This window comes from Poecilia formosa, unplaced genomic scaffold, assembly GCF_000485575.1.
Source record: "Poecilia formosa unplaced genomic scaffold, Poecilia_formosa-5.1.2 Scaffold103, whole genome shotgun sequence".
Taxonomy (NCBI): domain Eukaryota; kingdom Metazoa; phylum Chordata; class Actinopteri; order Cyprinodontiformes; family Poeciliidae; genus Poecilia; species Poecilia formosa.
Window position 1 is genome coordinate 2,075,309 of NW_006800042.1, and position 19,574 is coordinate 2,094,882.

The window sequence follows — 19,574 nt, forward strand, 5'->3', positions numbered from 1 at the left end:
TGATCTGTCCATGTTTTAAAATCCCTCAAAACAATTCAAGTAGCAAGGGACAGAAGGAAAAGCACAAGTTAGAAACCTTACAGGCCAACAAAGTGATTTATGATTTTGAATGACAGTTAAAATGCATTAGAAACGTGCTTGTCGAACAAATAACTATCTTTCCATTCATATTACATGTCTTTCTTTGCCCTGTCATTTCATTTTTTAAAACTAAACAGTCAGTGACGATGAGAACTTTTGTAACAAAGGATTAATTATGAACAAGGAACCATGAGACTTTAAACCATGTCCTGATTTTCCCTACACCACAGTGCAGTCTGTTTTGACTGTGTCGTCCTCATATTAAGTGAACTGTGTGAAATTGGATCGGACTCTGACTTAATGATTACATGTTATTGGATTAAAGTAGATTCATAAACTGATTTTAAACTGAAACTTAAGATGACAGTTGAAGTAGAGCCACATGAACAAACTGGCAAGCAGCTGGAGTACCCAGAGAAAACGCACAGGGAAAGTGAGAGGCTGCAGACGCCACACAAAAATACTGTTTGAATTATTCAGTTCTAGCTGCAAGGCAGCGTTTGACAACCAAACAGGACGTCGTCATTTTTTTTGTTAATTCTAAATATCTACGTTTAAGTTTTAGCTTTGAGGGGTTATAGAGTAGGTTGTGGTACTTAAAATGAAATAAGTTGAACCAACAACAAACTGCGTATTAAAGTAAACATGATATGTGTGAGTACTTACAGTGTCAAAATATTTTAACCCCTTTTTCCCTATGCTTTTGGAGATTTCTCAAAAATCACCCCCCCAAAATTAATTCCATATATCTCAAGAACCAGAAGGTGTATTTGAATGAATCTGGAATCAAAATAAGGGTAACACTCCTTAGAAGATATGTTAGAGGCCTAAAAATCAACATCTCCATTACTTAGTGAGAGGAAATAAAAATGGCACACATTGAAAAAAAAAACCCTAATAGAATACGTTTTGTGATGCAGATTTTCCTTAAAAGTATGCAGTTGCAATCCAGAACCAGAGTTCACATGAAAAGATCATTTTAGTTTCATTTAAAATAAGAACTTCAGACCACTGAGCAACAGTTCAATCTTTTAAATCCATGACCTCAGGAAGACGTTTCTAATGTTCTCTGTGGTACAGAAGTGGCTTAACACTAGTAATAAAACATTTTGTATCCTATGTACTTAATATGCCTGGAGAATTAAATAATTATCATTTTCATCCTCTAATTTTATCTTGGAATCATATGCAATATGCACATTTATTTCTCCTAAAACAGTTATTTAAACATACACCACTACTAATGTTGAGCGCCATGGTCTTCTTGAACAACCTTGGCTTGCTCAGCAGGAGATATCGTCTTTATTAGGCTTGGTGGCCTTTGAAGTCCCTAAAACGACTAGAAGAAACTTTCAAATTTGATCAAAGAGACAAGGAAATGAAACTAATGTGCTCTGGATGCTTTAATGGACCTAAATGAGTGATGATGTGTGCAGAGAAAGGGAATGCTTTGAGTTATGGTGCACTGCCTTCATTTAGCGGAGCCCTAATTGGACCATAAGTTTCTGCTGAGAGAACGTTTCTAACCAACACTAAATATATAAGAGCTCTTGATTTAGTCTGTATTAGAAAGAAAGCTGAACTAAGACTGTAAGGCAAGTTTAATGACATCATTTGTACATGAATGTATGTTTGGAGTCTGCTAGACATTTTTGGCTTTAATAGTGTAATGTGTTAAAATCTGTTACACTTGATAGCAAGATTTATAAATACTTCATATTTTTTTTGTCTAAACAGCACTGTCAAAATGTTTTTGGGTTTATTATGCTTTTCGATTTTATCACAATTACACGTTTCAAATAGTAAAACACGTCTCAAGGACAAGGACAAAAAAGCTACCCAAAACACCATCTGTTTGGGTGGAAACTCAGTTATTTCCTTGAATGTTGAATTAGCCTCTCTTTTAGATTACTAACAACAAGTTCACAAGCCACACTGAAATGTTGTTCCTGCTGGATCTGTAGGTTCAAGAAATCACTTTAAAAGAGCCTCCCTGCAATCTCAAGAAATTCAAGTAGAGATTAGAAACAGTCATGACATCTGTCAGTCTGGAAAGGATTACATTGTTGTGGATCAAAAACACAACAATGTGGCAGAAATAAAAGAAAGTGGGTTAAAATCCCTCCTTAGTAACGCATTGCTATTCTATACTTGGTGGCAGTTGTTGCTGAGAATGGTAGCAACAACCAGTCATTAGGCTATTAGGAAAAATTGTTTTCTCAAAGCATTGTATGTTATTAATTGTAAGGGTTGTTTGTTTGTTCATATGTATTTGAAATGCTTCAGAGTGTCTTCTAATTTTTTTGTCCAACTAGTCAAAATGTAAATTAGCCTACCTCTTTTGCAATTTGATGACGGTCAACTGTTATAATCCAAGCAGAACCTTTTCTGATTACGTTCATGCTGAATAAATTACAGAACTATTATTCTGTGACCATATATATTTGTGCATGCTTTCTTGCACTTTTGGCAGTTAGACATGGTTTTAAATGGATTGTTTTAGCAGCTCATTGGGAGGTAAACATTTTGGGTGGAATACAAAACCAGCTCTAGTTTCATTTGTTTGCCCCAGAAGAACCCATCTACATCACGTAGGCTGCAATCTCTAACCATTCTATTTAGCTCATTCTCGTTCTTTATCATGGCACGACTGACGACTGTTGCTGCAATCAACAGAGACGAGCGCCAGCTCTCCCACGGGGTTTTCTTGTCAACCCTTAGTTACTTTGGTTTATTGACACAGCATGTCCTTGCAACTTACCAGTATCTTGGGCACCCAAGATAGAAGTTGACCAAGAGCTTCCTGCTCCTTTACGTCTCCTGTATCTATGTCACAGCCTGACAATCACAAGTAGAGCTTCACTTGGTGCTTTATCTTAAGGGGAAAAAAAAGAAGTGCCGGAACAGCCACACACAATGAAACCTCAAGGGACTGCATAAGGGCCTATTGAGATTTGGATGCTCATCAGGGACTAAGTTATCAAGAGGGAGTTTGTCTACAAGTGTTGACCTTTGATAAGTCCCACACACTGACAATGTGCGTGGGACTGCCCATCGTTCAGGGGACTGCCCATCGTTCAGAAGTTAAACTTCTTTGAGAATTTGATCCATAGTTAGCAGAAAGATTCTTCTGCCAATTATTTACAAGGTAAAACTGAGCAGGTTAACTGTGAAGTAGAGATNGTCAGTGGTTAATCGGCTCTTTACAAGATTATCTTTAATATAAATTAGCAAACCTACTTGTACACAGTTATCTAAGTCAACAAATTTACCATCACATCAACCTGATATGGATTTGTGTATCATGCTGTTCACAAACATTTCCATCACTCTGATCTTCCACTCGACTGTGACTTTGTGATGAGAAGATTTATGAGACTTTGTTGAGCGTTTTGTGAACTCCAGAACCATCCCAAACTTTTGTAATGTGAAGCACAATGCTGACCTTGAGGAACACTAGCCTGATCTCCCCCTTTCTTTAAAGATTAAAGTGATACACTGCCCTCTTGTGGTCAGAGGAGAAAAGAGCTTTTTATGACACAGTTGGATCATTGACAAAACTTTTTTTTTGTTGCTCTTTTCAATGAAGAAGCTGACTCGTTAGAGAACCTAGTGACAGGAAAACTTGAGATCAAACTTAATACTAACATACGTGTTCCTTTTTGGAGAACATCAGGCAAAGTGGGAATTAAAATAAATGTGTTAAATGAGTCCAAATTTTGGAGTACACTCCATAAAAATGTTTAAATGCAGTAGGTTTATGAAGATTACAACAGTACATCTTCAGAATAAATTCTATAATTTAGGAAAGCTGGTATATCTTCTCTTCATCTGTGCCACATTTGGAGCAAAATTCATGTGTGAGTTGAGTGAGTTGGTTGTGACCAAATCCTATCCTATCCAATGCAAAGTAAACAAAATTTATTCTGTGAACGCCCTTGTTTGGATTGGATAATTGAAGTTGTAAGAAAAAGACAATGGCAATTAGAAATTTGTTAATTTAACAACAAAAAAAAAGACCATCACTAGTGCTGCAACAGCCGACAATATAATTTTCTTCTTGCCACAGTTTGAAGGCATAGTTTGTAGAAATGATCTGATTATATCAATTGGGAAGAGATACTAAAAGACTCACTGTATTATAAATATATCATTACACAGGAAGTATGATCATCAATAAGGGTCAACATATGCAACAACAGGGCATTTTCCAGAAATATGGGAAAAATAGGACTGGACTGAAACGGCAGGGAGGTTCCCGACAGAAGACTGATGTTTTGTTTTTCCCCCACATATCAAACATGATCAACTTCAGTCAACATCCGTTATAAAGCTTCCCCCTTTCAGCTTTTACTTCTGAGCAGTTAGCATGAGCATCTGTTTTCAGTTTCTTTTGACTGAATTAAATCTCACAGAACCAGACCAAGATGAATGAATAACAAGATTAAATATTTACAGCAATAATTATTAGTTCCCTGTCATTTTCTCAAAGTCTTTGGTTTAAATGTAATTATTTTTTATTTGATTTGTCTTCAGATCTGCTTGCTTCTTTAAATTGTGAGACAGATGAGTCAGTGACCAGCAATTATGGAACTGATTACATATTTCCATTAATATATTTTGAGATAGTTTGTCACTGACACAAGAAATTAGAAACATAAAATTTCCAAGTACAAATCACACACACACACACACACACCGCCAGAGAGCAGGCTTTTAACGTTTTATCTCCCAACAATCAAAATGTCAATGAATTGTCGCTGAGATCTCTACTAAAACTCGTTGAAGCTCATCCATAGATCATTGTCTTCATCTGTTTTAAACAGTTATGAGTGAATGAGGGGGAGAGACAGACAAAGAAAGTCCCCAAGCCAGCAAAGGAAATACTCAACATTTTCTGAGAAAAGTGCTGACGATGCAGGTATTTCATTCCGTCCACCAGATGGAGGAAGAACACAAACTAAAGAAAGGTTGAAATAATCACTTATTACATTCAGCTGCATGTTGTGCTTTTCCAGTGTATACAGTTGTCTTCTTCTGAAGTTGTGAGTGAAATTAAAATCTCTCTCACTGTTTTAAAGTCTGACTTGGCTCTTGGACATTATTCTGGTCCGAATCAGCGCTTCTGGTTATCGTGACTTTGAGCCTATTTTTTCCAAGACATCCATTAGTTGTGGTTCTGCTTACACTCCTTAGTCTAATTTTTATAATAATTATTTCCCCATTTTCACAATAATCCTATTTGAACATTGCACTCCAGGTCACTTTAAATGCTTTAAAATATATTTTTCTTCCTGGACAAAGTCAGGTTTTGCTAACATAAATTATATAAGTGTCCTCAATCAATGTGTTCAGTATTCTAATTGCTTGATACTCAGTTTTTCAGATGTTTTTCTGTACCTAATGATCATGACTATTTTGATAATGTTGGGAATTGATAACATTTTTGAACTGCTTTGAGTATTATTTTATTAGAGTGGATAAATTATGCAACAAACTTCATCTTGAATTGTGCAGTCAAGTTTGAATTTAGTTTATTTAAAATCTTCACAAAATTGCAACTATACAGACGGGCTCAACTATAAACATGCATACGCCAATATTTGGACTAATGTCCTTTAGAAAGTTGCAGAAAAATCACATAGTTTTTGTCGCTGTTAAGAACCTTCTGGCTTAATTCTGGCTGCGTAATTGACAAGTCAGTTTGTTGAGTTTATTTAAATTGATTGCTTTTCTCGCCATGGGTTATAAACACGCTCCACAATTAGACCTTGTCACAATTTGTTGAAGTCGTGGCTATGCCAGAAACATATTGTTGACCTTTTTTATTTCAAACCCGGTTCACTGTGTGTTTGGGATCTTTCCCCTATTGGATCCAGATCAATTATTTACGAGTTCCAACCTTCTGACCCAAGCTGTCACCTTTAGAGGAAACATTTGGTTACAATTAATCAGTGTTTCGTATTTATGAGCCAGTATGTATTTTTAAAACTGCGTGGGAAAATGAAGTTTCACGATAAATTAAAGCTTTTGAAGAAAAAAAAAAGAAAACTTCAGAGGTATCTTAAAATGTTCTCATTTTCTAAAACTCATGCCCATGATCAGTGTCTGTAATTACTCTTATGACCAGGAGTTAAAGATGAAATAGCTATAACCTCTATTACAATCAGTGTAATCTGATTCTGGTTTCAAATGCATTGTTTTCTGTTGGTTTGAAATGTTAGCCAAATGTAGCTAAATTTCTATTTATCAGCTATATACTGATATCAGAAAGTTAATGTCAGCACAAGAGAATCATTTATTTTGTGCTGCGTGTTAATGATCTGTGTTGTTCCCTCTAAACTCTCAAGTAATTTTCCTATATTGCTAAGTTTCCAAGGCAGTGATGTTGCGAGGGGAATCCCACTTTGCCAGCCTCCTCTGGAACAGCCTAGTGATGTTGTTGGCGAGTGACATAACGAGCAGAGTCAGATTCCCACAGGGATGGAGCCGAGACCGCAAAATATGGAGCGACTGGGGGATTGTGCAAAACTGTTTTGTCTGCCGCATAGTGAGGATAACAAAACAAATTTTCACACAGTAATAGCTAAACAAAACAATTGTTTTAAATAATGTGTCTCCAACCCTCTGCCACATGTCAGTGATTTAGCCCAACCTTGATATGCATTCATGGGAAGAGCCGCTGCTTTATGTGTGTCACAGCTGACGCACTAACCCTTTCAGCCTTCGCTTGAACACGCTGCTGTGTTTGATGATTAGCAGTAAATCATCGGTTCGCATCGGAGCCTCCCAGATTACAGGAATTGGTTTTATGTTGTTTTTAATTGGATCCAAGCATGGCTGGATGGGAAAATATTGAGAGAAGAGCTGCGCGTACAACGCACAGCTGTCAGTGTGGATGTAAAAAAAAAACCAAAAAAAAAAACCGATGTATTCATCTGACTGTCAGATGTTTGCAACTAACATCCTGCACAGAAGTCATTCAATTATTCTTAATAACATGCAAGTTCCTGAAGAGGTTCCTTCTAAAGTTTCACAGAGCTACATATTTGATTAATTTGAAAATAAAGAGACTAAGATGGCCTATTCTGCAAGGGCCAATATTTTTTCTTTGCGGTGAGTTTGAAAGGGAAAGATCAAAATGCTCTCGCTTGACCTGCGTTCTCTTTTTCCAACAATGTGCATGAAAATTCATCCTGGTTTTGGTGGTTGTGTAATCCCTCTTGTGAAACAGTCAGTAAGGAAAACAATAGAGGATAACACTCATCAAGTAATCCTGCCCCCCTTCTTTCATGTCAATGAAGGAAATATTTTTCCTTGAACAGTTAAAGCTTATTCATCCTTATGACAAATTAATTTGCTTTTGCACTGGTGGTCTTGTGAGCTAGTGTAAGCTCTTTTTCAGTAGAAAGCAGGCTTAATTACGACACCACTAGAAAATAACTGAAAATTCACATTTATATGGCTCATGAGTTGTGCATATAGTTTATATAATTGGGCAAATTAAATAAAGTCCAACGCTCATCATGTGCATTTAAAAAGAAATATTACCAAAAAATACGCTGTCATTGCTCAAAAAATCTAATTTATTCTACATTTGCATTGGAGATACAGTGTCTTGTAAAAGTAGCTTTTTTAATGTTTTGCCAAGAAAGCATTATATATATATAATTTTTTTTTTTAAGTCAGAGCATAAGCCTATGCTATGCCTGGTCCAGTCAAAGTGCAGCAGACCTACATCTAATTGAATATATCTGGCTGTCTGTCAAATATGACAAAGAATTATCTTCACGTTTCAGTGCGTAGTTGGGCAAAGAGACATACCCTAACAGGCTCTGAAGTACAAATGGAGTGAAAGGGGGTGCCACAAATTACTGACTCAAGTGAGGCTGAACACCAAAATACTCTTTTTACATTTTTACTTGGAAAACAAATTTAAGAATCATGTAGCCTCTTCCTTCCAACTCACAATAATGCTCTACGCTGGGTTGGTCCTGATGGAAACTTTTATGCATGAGGTTTTAATATGACAAAATGTAAAACAGTTCAAAGGGTTTTGCAATGGCTTTGTTTTTATGTTTTCACTCATTAGATTTCACTAGAATCAGCCTCAGAAGATGAGAGTGATCTATGATGGGAGGATATAAACCTTCCAGATCATGGACTTTGCGCACATTCAAACATAAAAAAAAAGTTATTGCACAAAGAAGCTTGTAATTCCCCTTGTTTTGTGTGTTAGTCTTTTTTCATCCTCCAGAAAGTTAATCAATGGATTCTGTGGTCTTGTTAATACAACCTCCTCGCAGTAGGGTGGTAGTGGGAGGAAGTGACAGCATATGGACCTTGTTACCAGCCCTTGATGCGCTCTTCAGGCCAGAGCAGATTGTGGTTGCAGCGATGTTTCATGTGTGCGTGTGTGTGTGTGTGTGTGCGTGTGTGTGTGTGTGTGTGTGTGTGTGTGAAGTTTACAAATTGCTAAAATTTGGTCTCCAATGAGAATTCATCCTCATTTATGCTCAAGGAAGGCAGCAATATCTTAGCATATCTTGTTCCTTAAAACAAAAATATCTATTTTGTGCATAAACAATTTCACAAATTCCAAAAAAAAAAAAAAGCAATATTTTCTTATTGCAAAGTACGTGACTAGCTAAAGAAAAATCTCCCCCCTCCCTGTTTCTGTTGTGGTACAGAGACCAATACATCATCTCCCTGTCTGTGCCTTAGTCATGTCTGAAAAACAAGGAGGGGACAGAAGAGTCTTTGTAACTCTCAGTTCCAACAAGTTCCCACGTCTAAAAAAACTGGTCTTATCTGGGGGGAAAAAGAGGATAGTTTCTCTTCACTTAAGCTTCAGACAGCTAAAAACCGAAAGTGCTCAACAGGTTACAACACAGAGAGAAAAGCCTCGGTCATCAGACAAACTGCCTGTCGGACATAAGACACTGAGAATGTTTGGATGATTTGTTTATGGGATATTGCAATCGGAACCCTATAAGACCACAACAGCTTGTGGTGATCAGTCATCTTTTATGGTCTTTCCTCCTCGCCCAGTAATCTAAACCACTTTGTCGTCATAACTTCATATAGCAGTCACACGCTGGAGCTCAAAAAAGTGTGCTCCAAATGGTAATTTGGAGATTCGATAGAAGTGACATTTAATATTTGAGTCAAAGCTTTCTTTTTTCCTTCTTTTTTTTAATATATCTCTTTTCATATATTTTTTTAAAATAACATGCAGAAGACGATACAATTCATAAAATGTAAGGTTTATACAAATATAAGTCAAGATCTGAGAGACTGGGATTTTGGGAAAACTGCCTCCTCAATCTGGATCTGGGCAGTGATTCATTAATGGATGTCTCTGTGACGCATGGGGTTTCCATGATGCAGCATTCTACACAGCGTCCAAGCACAACGTAGTTTGTAATTGTTGGTAACAAGCCAGCTGGGTGTGGCCTGTTGGATAGACCTCAGGAACCCAAACGAGAGAGGGAAGAGTAAAGTTGGAGCACCTGGCAAAGGACCCAGTGAGGGAGACATTTAACTCACACCACTGACTGGGATTCTTTAATTGTCTAAGAAATCTGAATTGGCAACGTCTAGGACTTCTAGTGGAAACCAGAGGAACCATAGTTGGACCCCAGTGGGGACATCTGATATGCTTAAGGAAAAAAAGCAACTAGCAAAAGTCGCAATGGTTTTGCTAGTTTCATTTACTCCTGAAACTCCTGGGTTTCAGGAGTAAATGAGATTTTCTCAAGTCAAGGTTCAAGACACTGAGGGTCAAACATCACCGACTCTTTAAAGTAGTAATACCTGCAGGGTAACAGACTTGGTGTTCCCAATCTTTAAGAAGCGGGGGATGAACAGCTCGTGTATCACATAAAATCCCAATAAAATTAATGAAAGCTTGTGGTTGTAACTTTAAAGAATGTCAAAAAAGTTCAACTGGTATGAAAAGTTTTGCAAGACCCAGTGCTTTTATTGCACAACATCTAAACATGCAGCAAGACAAGTGTGAGAATTTTGCTTGTGGTCTTCTGCAGCATCACTGTTTGCGTCACTCTGCGAATGGAGATTTACTGTAAATCTGGCTATTGCACCAGAAAATACTGGGACTAATTAGAAACAGTTGTATTTCAAAAAATGTTTTTGCCAGTGTTAGAAACATTGTTTATGCTCAGAGTCACTACAGACTTGCCCCATTAGATACAGTTACTGAAAAAGCAATAACTGGTGGTTGCACCCATCGGTACGATGACTCCAACATAGGCGTGTGTCTGGCAGAATTTTCAAGTCAAAGTTGGCATGTTTCTTCAGCTATACGCTCTCCACCCTAAATCTGTGCCATAAATTGCCTGGTGATTTTTAAGGGCTGTACTAATCAAAGAAAAGTGTAGAGCAGCCCTGTAGCAAACATATCACTGATCTGTCCATGTTTTAAAATCCCTCAAAACAATTCAAGTAGCAAGGGACAGAAGGAAAAGCACAAGTTAGAAACCTTACAGGCCAACAAAGTGATTTATGATTTTGAATGACAGTTAAAATGCATTAGAAACGTGCTTGTCGAACAAATAACTATCTTTCCATTCATATTACATGTCTTTCTTTGCCCTGTCATTTCATTTTTTAAAACTAAACAGTCAGTGACGATGAGAACTTTTGTAACAAAGGATTAATTATGAACAAGGAACCATGAGACTTTAAACCATGTCCTGATTTTCCCTACACCACAGTGCAGTCTGTTTTGACTGTGTCGTCCTCATATTAAGTGAACTGTGTGAAATTGGATCGGACTCTGACTTAATGATTACATGTTATTGGATTAAAGTAGATTCATAAACTGATTTTAAACTGAAACTTAAGATGACAGTTGAAGTAGAGCCACATGAACAAACTGGCAAGCAGCTGGAGTACCCAGAGAAAACGCACAGGGAAAGTGAGAGGCTGCAGACGCCACACAAAAATACTGTTTGAATTATTCAGTTCTAGCTGCAAGGCAGCGTTTGACAACCAAACAGGATGTCGTAATTTTTTTTTTTTTGTTAATTCTAAATATCTACGTTTAAGTTTTAGCTTTGAGTGGTTATAGAGTAGGTTGTGGTACTTAAAATGAAATAAGTTGAACCAACAAAAAACTGCGTATTAAAGTAAACATGATATGTGTGAGTACTTACAGTGTCAAAATATTTTAACCCCTTGTTCCCTATGCATCGTTGGAGATTTCTCAAAAATCACCCCCCCGCCCCCAAAGTTAATTCCATATATCTCAAGAACCAGAAGGTGTATTTGAATGAATCTGGAATCAAAATAAGGGTAACACTCCTTAGAAGATATGTTAGAGGCCTAAAAATCAACATCTCCATTACTTAGTGAGAGGAAATAAAAATGGCACACATTGAAAAAAAAAACCCTAATAGAATACGTTTTGTGATGCAGATTTTCCTTAAAAGTATGCAGTTGCAATCCAGAACCAGAGTTCACATGAAAAGATCATTTTAGTTTCATTTAAAATAAGAACTTCAGACCACTGAGCAACAGTTCAATCTTTTAAATCCATGACCTCAGGAAGACGTTTCTAATGTTCTCTGTGGTACAGAAGTGGCTTAACACTAGTAATAAAACATTTTGTATCCTATGTACTTAATATGCCTGGAGAATTAAATAATTATCATTTTCATCCTCTAATTTTATCTTGGAATCATATGCAATATGCACATTTATTTCTCCTAAAACAGTTATTTAAACATACACCACTACTAATGTTGAGCGCCATGGTCTTCTTGAACAACCTTGGCTTGCTCAGCAGGAGATATCGTCTTTATTAGGCTTGGTGGCCTTTGAAGTCCCTAAAACGACTAGAAGAAACTTTCAAATTTGATCAAAGAGACAAGGAAATGAAACTAATGTGCTCTGGATGCTTTAATGGACCTAAATGAGTGATGATGTGTGCAGAGAAAGGGAAGGCTTTGAGTTATGGTGCACTGCCTTCATTTAGCGGAGCCCTAATTGGACCATAAGTTTCTGCTGAGAGAACGTTTCTAACCAACACTAAATATATAAGAGCTCTTGATTTAGTCTGTATTAGAAAGAAAGCTGAACTAAGACTGTAAGGCAAGTTTAATGACATCATTTGTACATGAATGTATGTTTGCAGTCTGCTAGACATTTTTGGCTTTAATAGTGTAATGTGTTAAAATCTGTTACACTTGATAGCAAGATTTATAAATACTTCATATTTTTTTTGTCTAAACAGCACTGTCAAAATGTTTTTGGGTTTATTATGCTTTTCGATTTTATCACAATTACACGTTTCAAATAGTAAAACACGTCTCAAGGACAAGGACAAAAAAGCTACCCAAAACACCATCTGTTTGGGTGGAAACTCAGTTATTTCCTTGAATGTTGAATCAGCCTCTCTTTTAGATTACTAACAACAAGTTCACAAGCCACACTGAGATGTTGTTCCTGCTGGATCTGTAGGTTCAAGAAATCACTTTAAAAGAGCCTCCCTGCAATCTCAAGAAATTCAAGTAGAGATTAGAAACAGTCATGACATCTGTCAGTCTGGAAAGGATTACATTGTTGTGGATCAAAAACACAACAATGTGGCAGAAATAAAAGAAAGTGGGTTAAAATCCCTCCTTAGTAACGCATTGCTATTCTATACTTGGTGGCAGTTGTTGCTGAGAATGGTAGCAACAACCAGTCATTAGGCTATTAGGAAAAATAGTTTTCTCAAAGCATTGTATGTTATTAATTGTAAGGGTTGTTTGTTTGTTCATATGTATTTGAAATGCTTCAGAGTGTCTTCTAATTTTTTTGTCCAACTAGTCAAAATGTAAATTAGCCTATCTCTTTTGCAATTTGATGACGGTCAACTGTTATAATCCAAGCAGAACCTTTTCTGATTACGTTCATGCTGAATAAATTACAGAACTATTATTCTGTGACCATATATATTTGTGCATGCTTTCTTGCACTTTTGGCAGTTAGACATGGTTTTAAATGGATTGTTTTAGCAGCTCATTGGGAGGTAAACATTTTGGGTGGAATACAAAACCAGCTCTAGTTTCGTTTCAGTTTGCCCCAGAAGAACCCATCTACATCACGTAGGCTGCAATCTCTAACCATTCTATTTAGCTCATTCTCGTTCTTTATCATGGCACGACTGACGACTGTTGCTGCAATCAACAGAGACGAGCGCCAGCTCTCCCACGGGGTTTTCTTGTCAACCCTTAGTTACTTTGGTTTATTGACACAGCATGTCCTTGCAACTTACCAGTATCTTGCGCACCCAAGATAGAAGTTGACCAAGAGCTTCCTGCTCCTTTACGTCTCCTGTATCTATGTCACAGCCTGACAATCACAAGTAGAGCTTCACTTGGTGCTTTATCTTAAGGGGAAAAAAAAGAAGTGCCGGAACAGCCACACACAATGAATCCTCAAGGGACTGCATAAGGGCCTATTGAGATTTGGATGCTCATCAGGGACTAAGTTATCAAGAGGGAGTTTGTCTACAAGTGTTGACCTTTGATAAGTCCCACACACTGACAATGTGCGTGGGACTGCCCATCGTTCAGGGGACTGCCCATCGTTCAGAAGTTAAACTTCTTTGAGAATTTGATCCATAGTTAGCAGAAAGATTCTTCTGCCAATTATTTACAAGGTAAAACTGAGCAGGTTAACTGTGAAGTAGAGATAAAAAACACCAACACCCCAAAACAAAGTTGTACAAGCAAACTGAACTTTGGTCATCAGAAACCTCCTAAAAGGGGAAAGGCAGTGGAAAGAATTTTGAGAAATAAAAACAAGTTCTGGTTGCAACTCTGAGGAAGGAACTTAGATCTGGAAATGACTTCAAAACCAGGTAAAACATGCTACAGTTCCAAGTCTGAAAACCAGCGGGGTTTCCCAATAGTTGTGTGGTCTGTCTCCACCCTAAATACTATTAGCAAACCAAGCCAATGAAGGATTTCTACATGTTTTGTACTTTCAATTACTGTGGGATAATCTTCACTAAAGTATCGTAAGAAACACCTGATGAGAATCAAATCAACAAAAGTGTAAAAAAAAATTTTTTTTTTTTCTGGCAGCTGCATGGCAGCCATTAGGGATGCAAAGATTGGTTTAGTGAGAAGCCTCTGATCTTCCTACTTGGATTTCTGACTCTGGTGGGACTGACCCATTAGTTTCACTAACCCGACACTTGCAAATTTCAGTTTGTGAATAAAAGTGCATAATTAAGCCACATATTCCAACAAATCATTTTTGCGCTGTTTTGATAGCAGAAAAAAAAAAACAAAAAAAAAACTGGAAAACCTACTGGAAAAAAGTTGGGAACAACTAGTTTGGAGTAATGGTTCTCGATATCTTTCTGCAAGTACCATTATTTTTGAAGGGCATTTAAAAAAACAGTAGCATAACTATTTGTCTTGCTTGTTTTAAAGCAAAAACAAACAAACAAAAAACATCTACCCATGGTATTACTTGATTGGTTGAAGAATGTAACGTTACTTTTTTACAAAGGCAGAAATTAAGGTCTGAAGAATCAGAAGGTACATTTTCACCCACCCAACCTCAAAATCCAATATGGCCACCTTGTCATATTGTAATGACAGTAAATGTAATGGCAGTTAAAAATAGCCATTGTTACTCATGTGATCACAGTTCTATACATAGTGTATATGTATAGTACTGTAGCAAGTCTATCAAACAGAAACACTTGCTTCAGTGTTTCATACCATTTTATTTTTGACTGGGTCAAATACATTTCCAGGTCAAAAAGGATATCAGTGAGCAAATACAAAGGATTTCTATTTTCCGTGTAAAATATTTACTGGGTTTCACTGTACTCATTACTTCAGTAGTTTCTGACTCAACAAAGGTCACTTTACTTAATCAACATATACTGTTTCTTTGTGGCTTTGCAATCAGTTTTTAATCCAGTTTGAGATCCATCGGATTAGGCAAAGAAGTGCGACATGCACACCATCATTTGCCAGAATAGTTAAACTTTGTGGTCGAAAATAATTCAGGCAGCATGTTCTGATAACATCGCTTTTCACCACTTTGTCAGAGCAATCGCTTGCTGAAAGCAGCATTTAAAATCCAGTGGTAACATTGTCTGGGAATTCTGCTCTTATCCTGTCAAACAGTTAAAGGATTATTCAAATCAACAGCAACATGTGATCGCAATTCCCAAAACATGCTGCATGAACTCCACAGTAACCTAGATTTTGTCCACGTAATTGTAGTAACTTCAAGGTTTTTCCGATTTAAATGAAAACCCAACATATGTCTGCTGACGCCATGGAATGTATATAGTTATCCGTCTCTTACAGTAAACCTTGGGAACATGAGTGCTGACTCCATGATTACAGGGAATGTTATTCCATGGCCTTCAGTCTGCAGGACTATATTTAAACAAGAACTCAACACCTGTAAATATCTAGGTAGGATGACATATTCTGTACTATTAATTTCATAAAGAAACAACATTGAAAGAAGATTTATTGCAAATGCATTTTTGCTTGTCTATAAAGAGAATTAACAACACTCCTTACTGTGAGACATTACAACAAATATAACCAAGATAAAAGACAGTACTAATCGAAAATAAAGAATTAAAAAAAAATGTTTTTCATAAAATAAATAGCTGCAGTCTGAGTGAATTCTTTTTTTTTTTTTTAAATAAGGGACAAGAAGAAACTTGACATGTCTACAGAAGTAAACTGGTGTTGAATGTGTTCAACTTCTTTAGATACAAGAATCCAGACAAACCATGAAAAGCTTTTAGAAGTATGGAAATTTATGTGGATTTCTTTTTTTGTGTGTATAAAACTTAAGCTCGTTGCAATTATAAACAAACACAAATCCCCCAATTTTCTTTGGCGAACTATGTATCAATTTATCCCGCAAACAGTTGTTAATAGAAGCAAAGCCACTCCTGAGTCCCGCCCCTCGCGAACGCACCTGCATCAGAGTCGTAAACATTTCAGGTGAACACAGACCCAAATCTGGAGCTCTGCAGAGTGGATTAGACAGACCGGGACTATCAGCACACCCCTGTGCTATCACACACACACAAACATTCTGTGTCTCCGTGGTTACGGCATGTTAAAATTAGGCTTTATCTTTTTGTAATTTTAACACATTATCCAAGTGATAGCCAATGGAAGTCCTTTCTGGGAACATACAGTCCATGCCTCATTTCTTGTCCATGTCTTCATTGTTCCATTTGTAATTGTACCGGCCGCTGTGCTACTGCAGGAACAGTATACTGAACGCCATGATGACACAGCAGCAGGCCACCCAGGGACTCTTCCGCTCACCTGAAGAAAGGGAACAATGTCAAAATTTAAGAAAATTATTTCATAATGCTAATTTCAGGACATAGAAATTGTGGAACTGTAACGATGCACCCCGACAAATTACAACATTGAAAGGTTTATTATTTAGATTTATTTAAGTAAGTTGACTGGAATAGATCTTGATCCCTCACCCCCTCAACTTCAATGTCATAAACCCAATAAAAAACAAGAAAGACTTAATACAAAAATTTTATGTAACGGCCTACACTACTGCAGTGAAGGTTGCTTATTTGACATGTATCCAATAGACAGCAGCTGACTCCATCCACATGATTCTGGTTGTTCATAGAGGGCTGCATACATGCATATGAAAGGAAAGTGCTTCCAAAGCCACAGCATACAGAAGTATCCAGAACATGGCCACAACTTTTATATTTCTAATGTTAGGCCATCCCTGATTCAGACACAACAGCAGGAGTACAGAAAAGAAGACTATGGCCTAGTGGTCCAGACTCCTCTTATCAGATGAAAACGAGCTTCCAGAGTCTGGATGAAAAACAGACAGGCACAGAGTCGCTTTAAGTACACTGTGAAAATTTCAATTAGTCATGTTTTGGAGTGTTGGTCCAGCGTTTCATAAGATCTAAAATCAGCAAAGGTGTCTTCCAGATAATCTTAGAAGACTTCTTGTTTTTCTTTACCGACAAGCTTTGCAGAGATGCTGATTTCATTATACAGCAACATTTGACGCAACCTGATGACCAAAATACATTAACTATGATAATATTCTAATTTAATGAGAGGCATTAATAACATGCTTACCTATTCTGGCACATTTCCAGAAAATTCCTAGGAGTCTATAACACAAAATAAAAGAAAACATTTAAAAAACAATCATTAACATTTCCTGAAATCTAGTACTTTATAAACTTTAATAAATATTGAGAGCAGAAGTTGTGATAATCTTTGTCACCCTCACTCCATAAAAAAGAAAAAAGAAAAAGAAAACCAGGAAGGCTGTCCCAATCCAAAAATTATAGCCATTCTAGTAACGTATGGTGGATATTAGGATGTCTTCCAATATTTATTGACTAATAAGTAAATATCTAGGGCACAGTCAGAACAGCACATTTTAAAAAAAGTATTTTACTATTACACAGATATAAACAAAAAGAATATTGCCATATGATCATATTTAAAGATTTATAGCATCTCCTTTCATCAAAGAGCAGCACAAAATACCTCATTCCTTTCACACAAGAAATTACAAATCCTTCCATCTGCCACCCTTCCTGTTATGTGTTTGTCTAGAGAAATGCCTCTCCCTTCATCAGTGCTGTGTGAGTCAGTGAATGAGTTCAGCTTTGGCCACATATGGACTGTGCCAGGTTTATTAAACAAGTGAATCACAGAGTTTGCACATGAAACAACAATGAGCTTATGATTATTAAAATGTGTTCTTATGCTTCCAGACCCCAGAGACAAGAGAGAGGCTTTTTAATAAGTGTAAACAACTTTCAATGGCCACAGTGCATTACAAAAAATGATTATGTGAATAAGAATGAACTAGTAGTTTAAAACCAATCACTTTGTAGTGAATAAGCGCTTGGATAAATGAGCAATAATTGGCCTTGATCATATACAAGAAGATGTAAAGACAAAGCATGATAGACCCAAGCCAATGGCAACTCTTCCTGACAGTGTGTTGATTATGCAGCTTGAAATTATTGCCATCAATAATGGCAATAATTCTGAAAAACAGAAAATTATTTCTTTTTCTTTTCTTTTACAACCAGAGAATCTGAAACATGTCAGATGATTTTTTTTTTAATCTGTCGGATCATACCCGGTTTTATTCTTGTCCAACAGGCTGGGAGCGAGCGCTCTGATGTAGGCACAGGTACAGATCAGCAGGAGAATCACGGTTAGCAGTGACTGGAAGTTGAAAATGGCTGACTGTAAAATAAAAAAAACAAATACATATTTGACACAAAGTTCTGCTCAGTTAAGACGTATAGAGAAATACATCTAATTTCTTTTCATTTGGTTATAAAATGATCACATTTCATAACCATGAAATGATCACATTTCATAACCAAATATCAAACGTCTGACTTTTTTCTCGCATGTTTATTAAAGCTTTAAAAAATGGGAATGGTGCACTTTGTTGTTATTTAGTTATTGCTCAGGTTTTACAAATCCGATCACCTTTAATACATATGTCTGTACCAGGAGGTCTGTGGTTTGTACTCCAACTCATGACTTTGTTACTGGCCTCATCACTTCTGAAAAAAGTAGGTTTTTTATGTGCTACTATGGGCTGGACGTTTAGGAAAGACGCCGAGAAAATCTTTATTATTTCTTATATTCCGGTTTGTGACATCATCTGTGCTAAATACTGACTTCTCTCACAAGTTAAAAAATAGTTTTAGTTGATTTTATATGCTAAAAAAAAAATGAAAAACGAGCAAAAACAACAATTCAACCACTTTCATGAGTACATGCTTAGCTAGTCTACCAAATGATAGTTTATGACAGCTACAGCCTTATTACCACCCTACTATATATATTTATGAAAAAATCTAACTTTTAATATAAACATCAATTGGAAGTTTGTAAAAGAAGGCTGTTAGAAAGATTAACATGCATCCCTGCTTATCCAGTTAAAACAAATCTCTCTAGTGAACCTAGTTAAATAAGTGTGTTCGGTCATTATAAACTGCCACGCTACAGAGCCAGATGCTGTAAGTGGTCCAGCTACGTGGCACACCTTCAAAAAACATTACGGTTTGCATCGTTTACAGCAACGTACGGGTCTTTAAACGGTGACACATAAGCTATCTCATGTGATAATACGGTTACGTTCGCAATGTATCCATTTTCGAAAACACCACAGCGGAGTTTGCTAAATCTTTAGCCGATTTTAGCAACTCAGTTTGTTGGGTTAGCATAAACTGCATGTCTGCTAGCAGCATGCCACGCAGCTTCCAACTGACGGACAACAAAAGCAGACTTGAATTTTAAAATACATAACTGCACTATAAATTAAGATGTTGCTAATAAAATGAAAACAATCTTACCATTTTGATAGCAATCAAAGCCACATCACACTTCCTGTCTTTTGGAATTTACGTAGTATCACTAGTGAGGACGTCTCTTACGTAAACACGTATCGAACTG

At 36.8% G+C, this 19,574-nt stretch overlaps 1 protein-coding gene across 1 annotated transcript; it reads right to left on the reverse strand.

Annotated features, from left to right (window-relative positions):
- Positions 1-15,568: 15,568 nt before the first annotated feature.
- On the reverse strand, positions 15,569-19,572 carry LOC103142981 (protein kish-A). The gene is made up of 4 exons (XM_007559327.2): positions 19,475-19,572; positions 18,241-18,350; positions 17,217-17,251; positions 15,569-16,415 (listed from the first exon to the last, which is right to left on the reverse strand). The coding sequence occupies exons 1-4, from the start codon at positions 19,475-19,477 to the stop codon at positions 16,345-16,347; spliced, it is 219 nt and encodes a 72-aa protein (XP_007559389.1). The 5' UTR covers positions 19,478-19,572; the 3' UTR covers positions 15,569-16,344.
- Between the last annotated feature and the right edge of the window lie 2 nt (positions 19,573-19,574).

Coding starts and splice junctions, on each gene's coding strand:
- LOC103142981 (XM_007559327.2), bottom strand. Junction 17,252..18,240: donor TTGGACAAGAATAAAACCGG/GTATGATCCGAC, acceptor TTTGTGTTATAG/ACTCCTAGGAATTTTCTGGA. Junction 16,416..17,216: donor CTGGAAATGTGCCAGAATAG/GTAAGCATGTTA, acceptor CCCTTTCTTCAG/GTGAGCGGAAGAGTCCCTGG.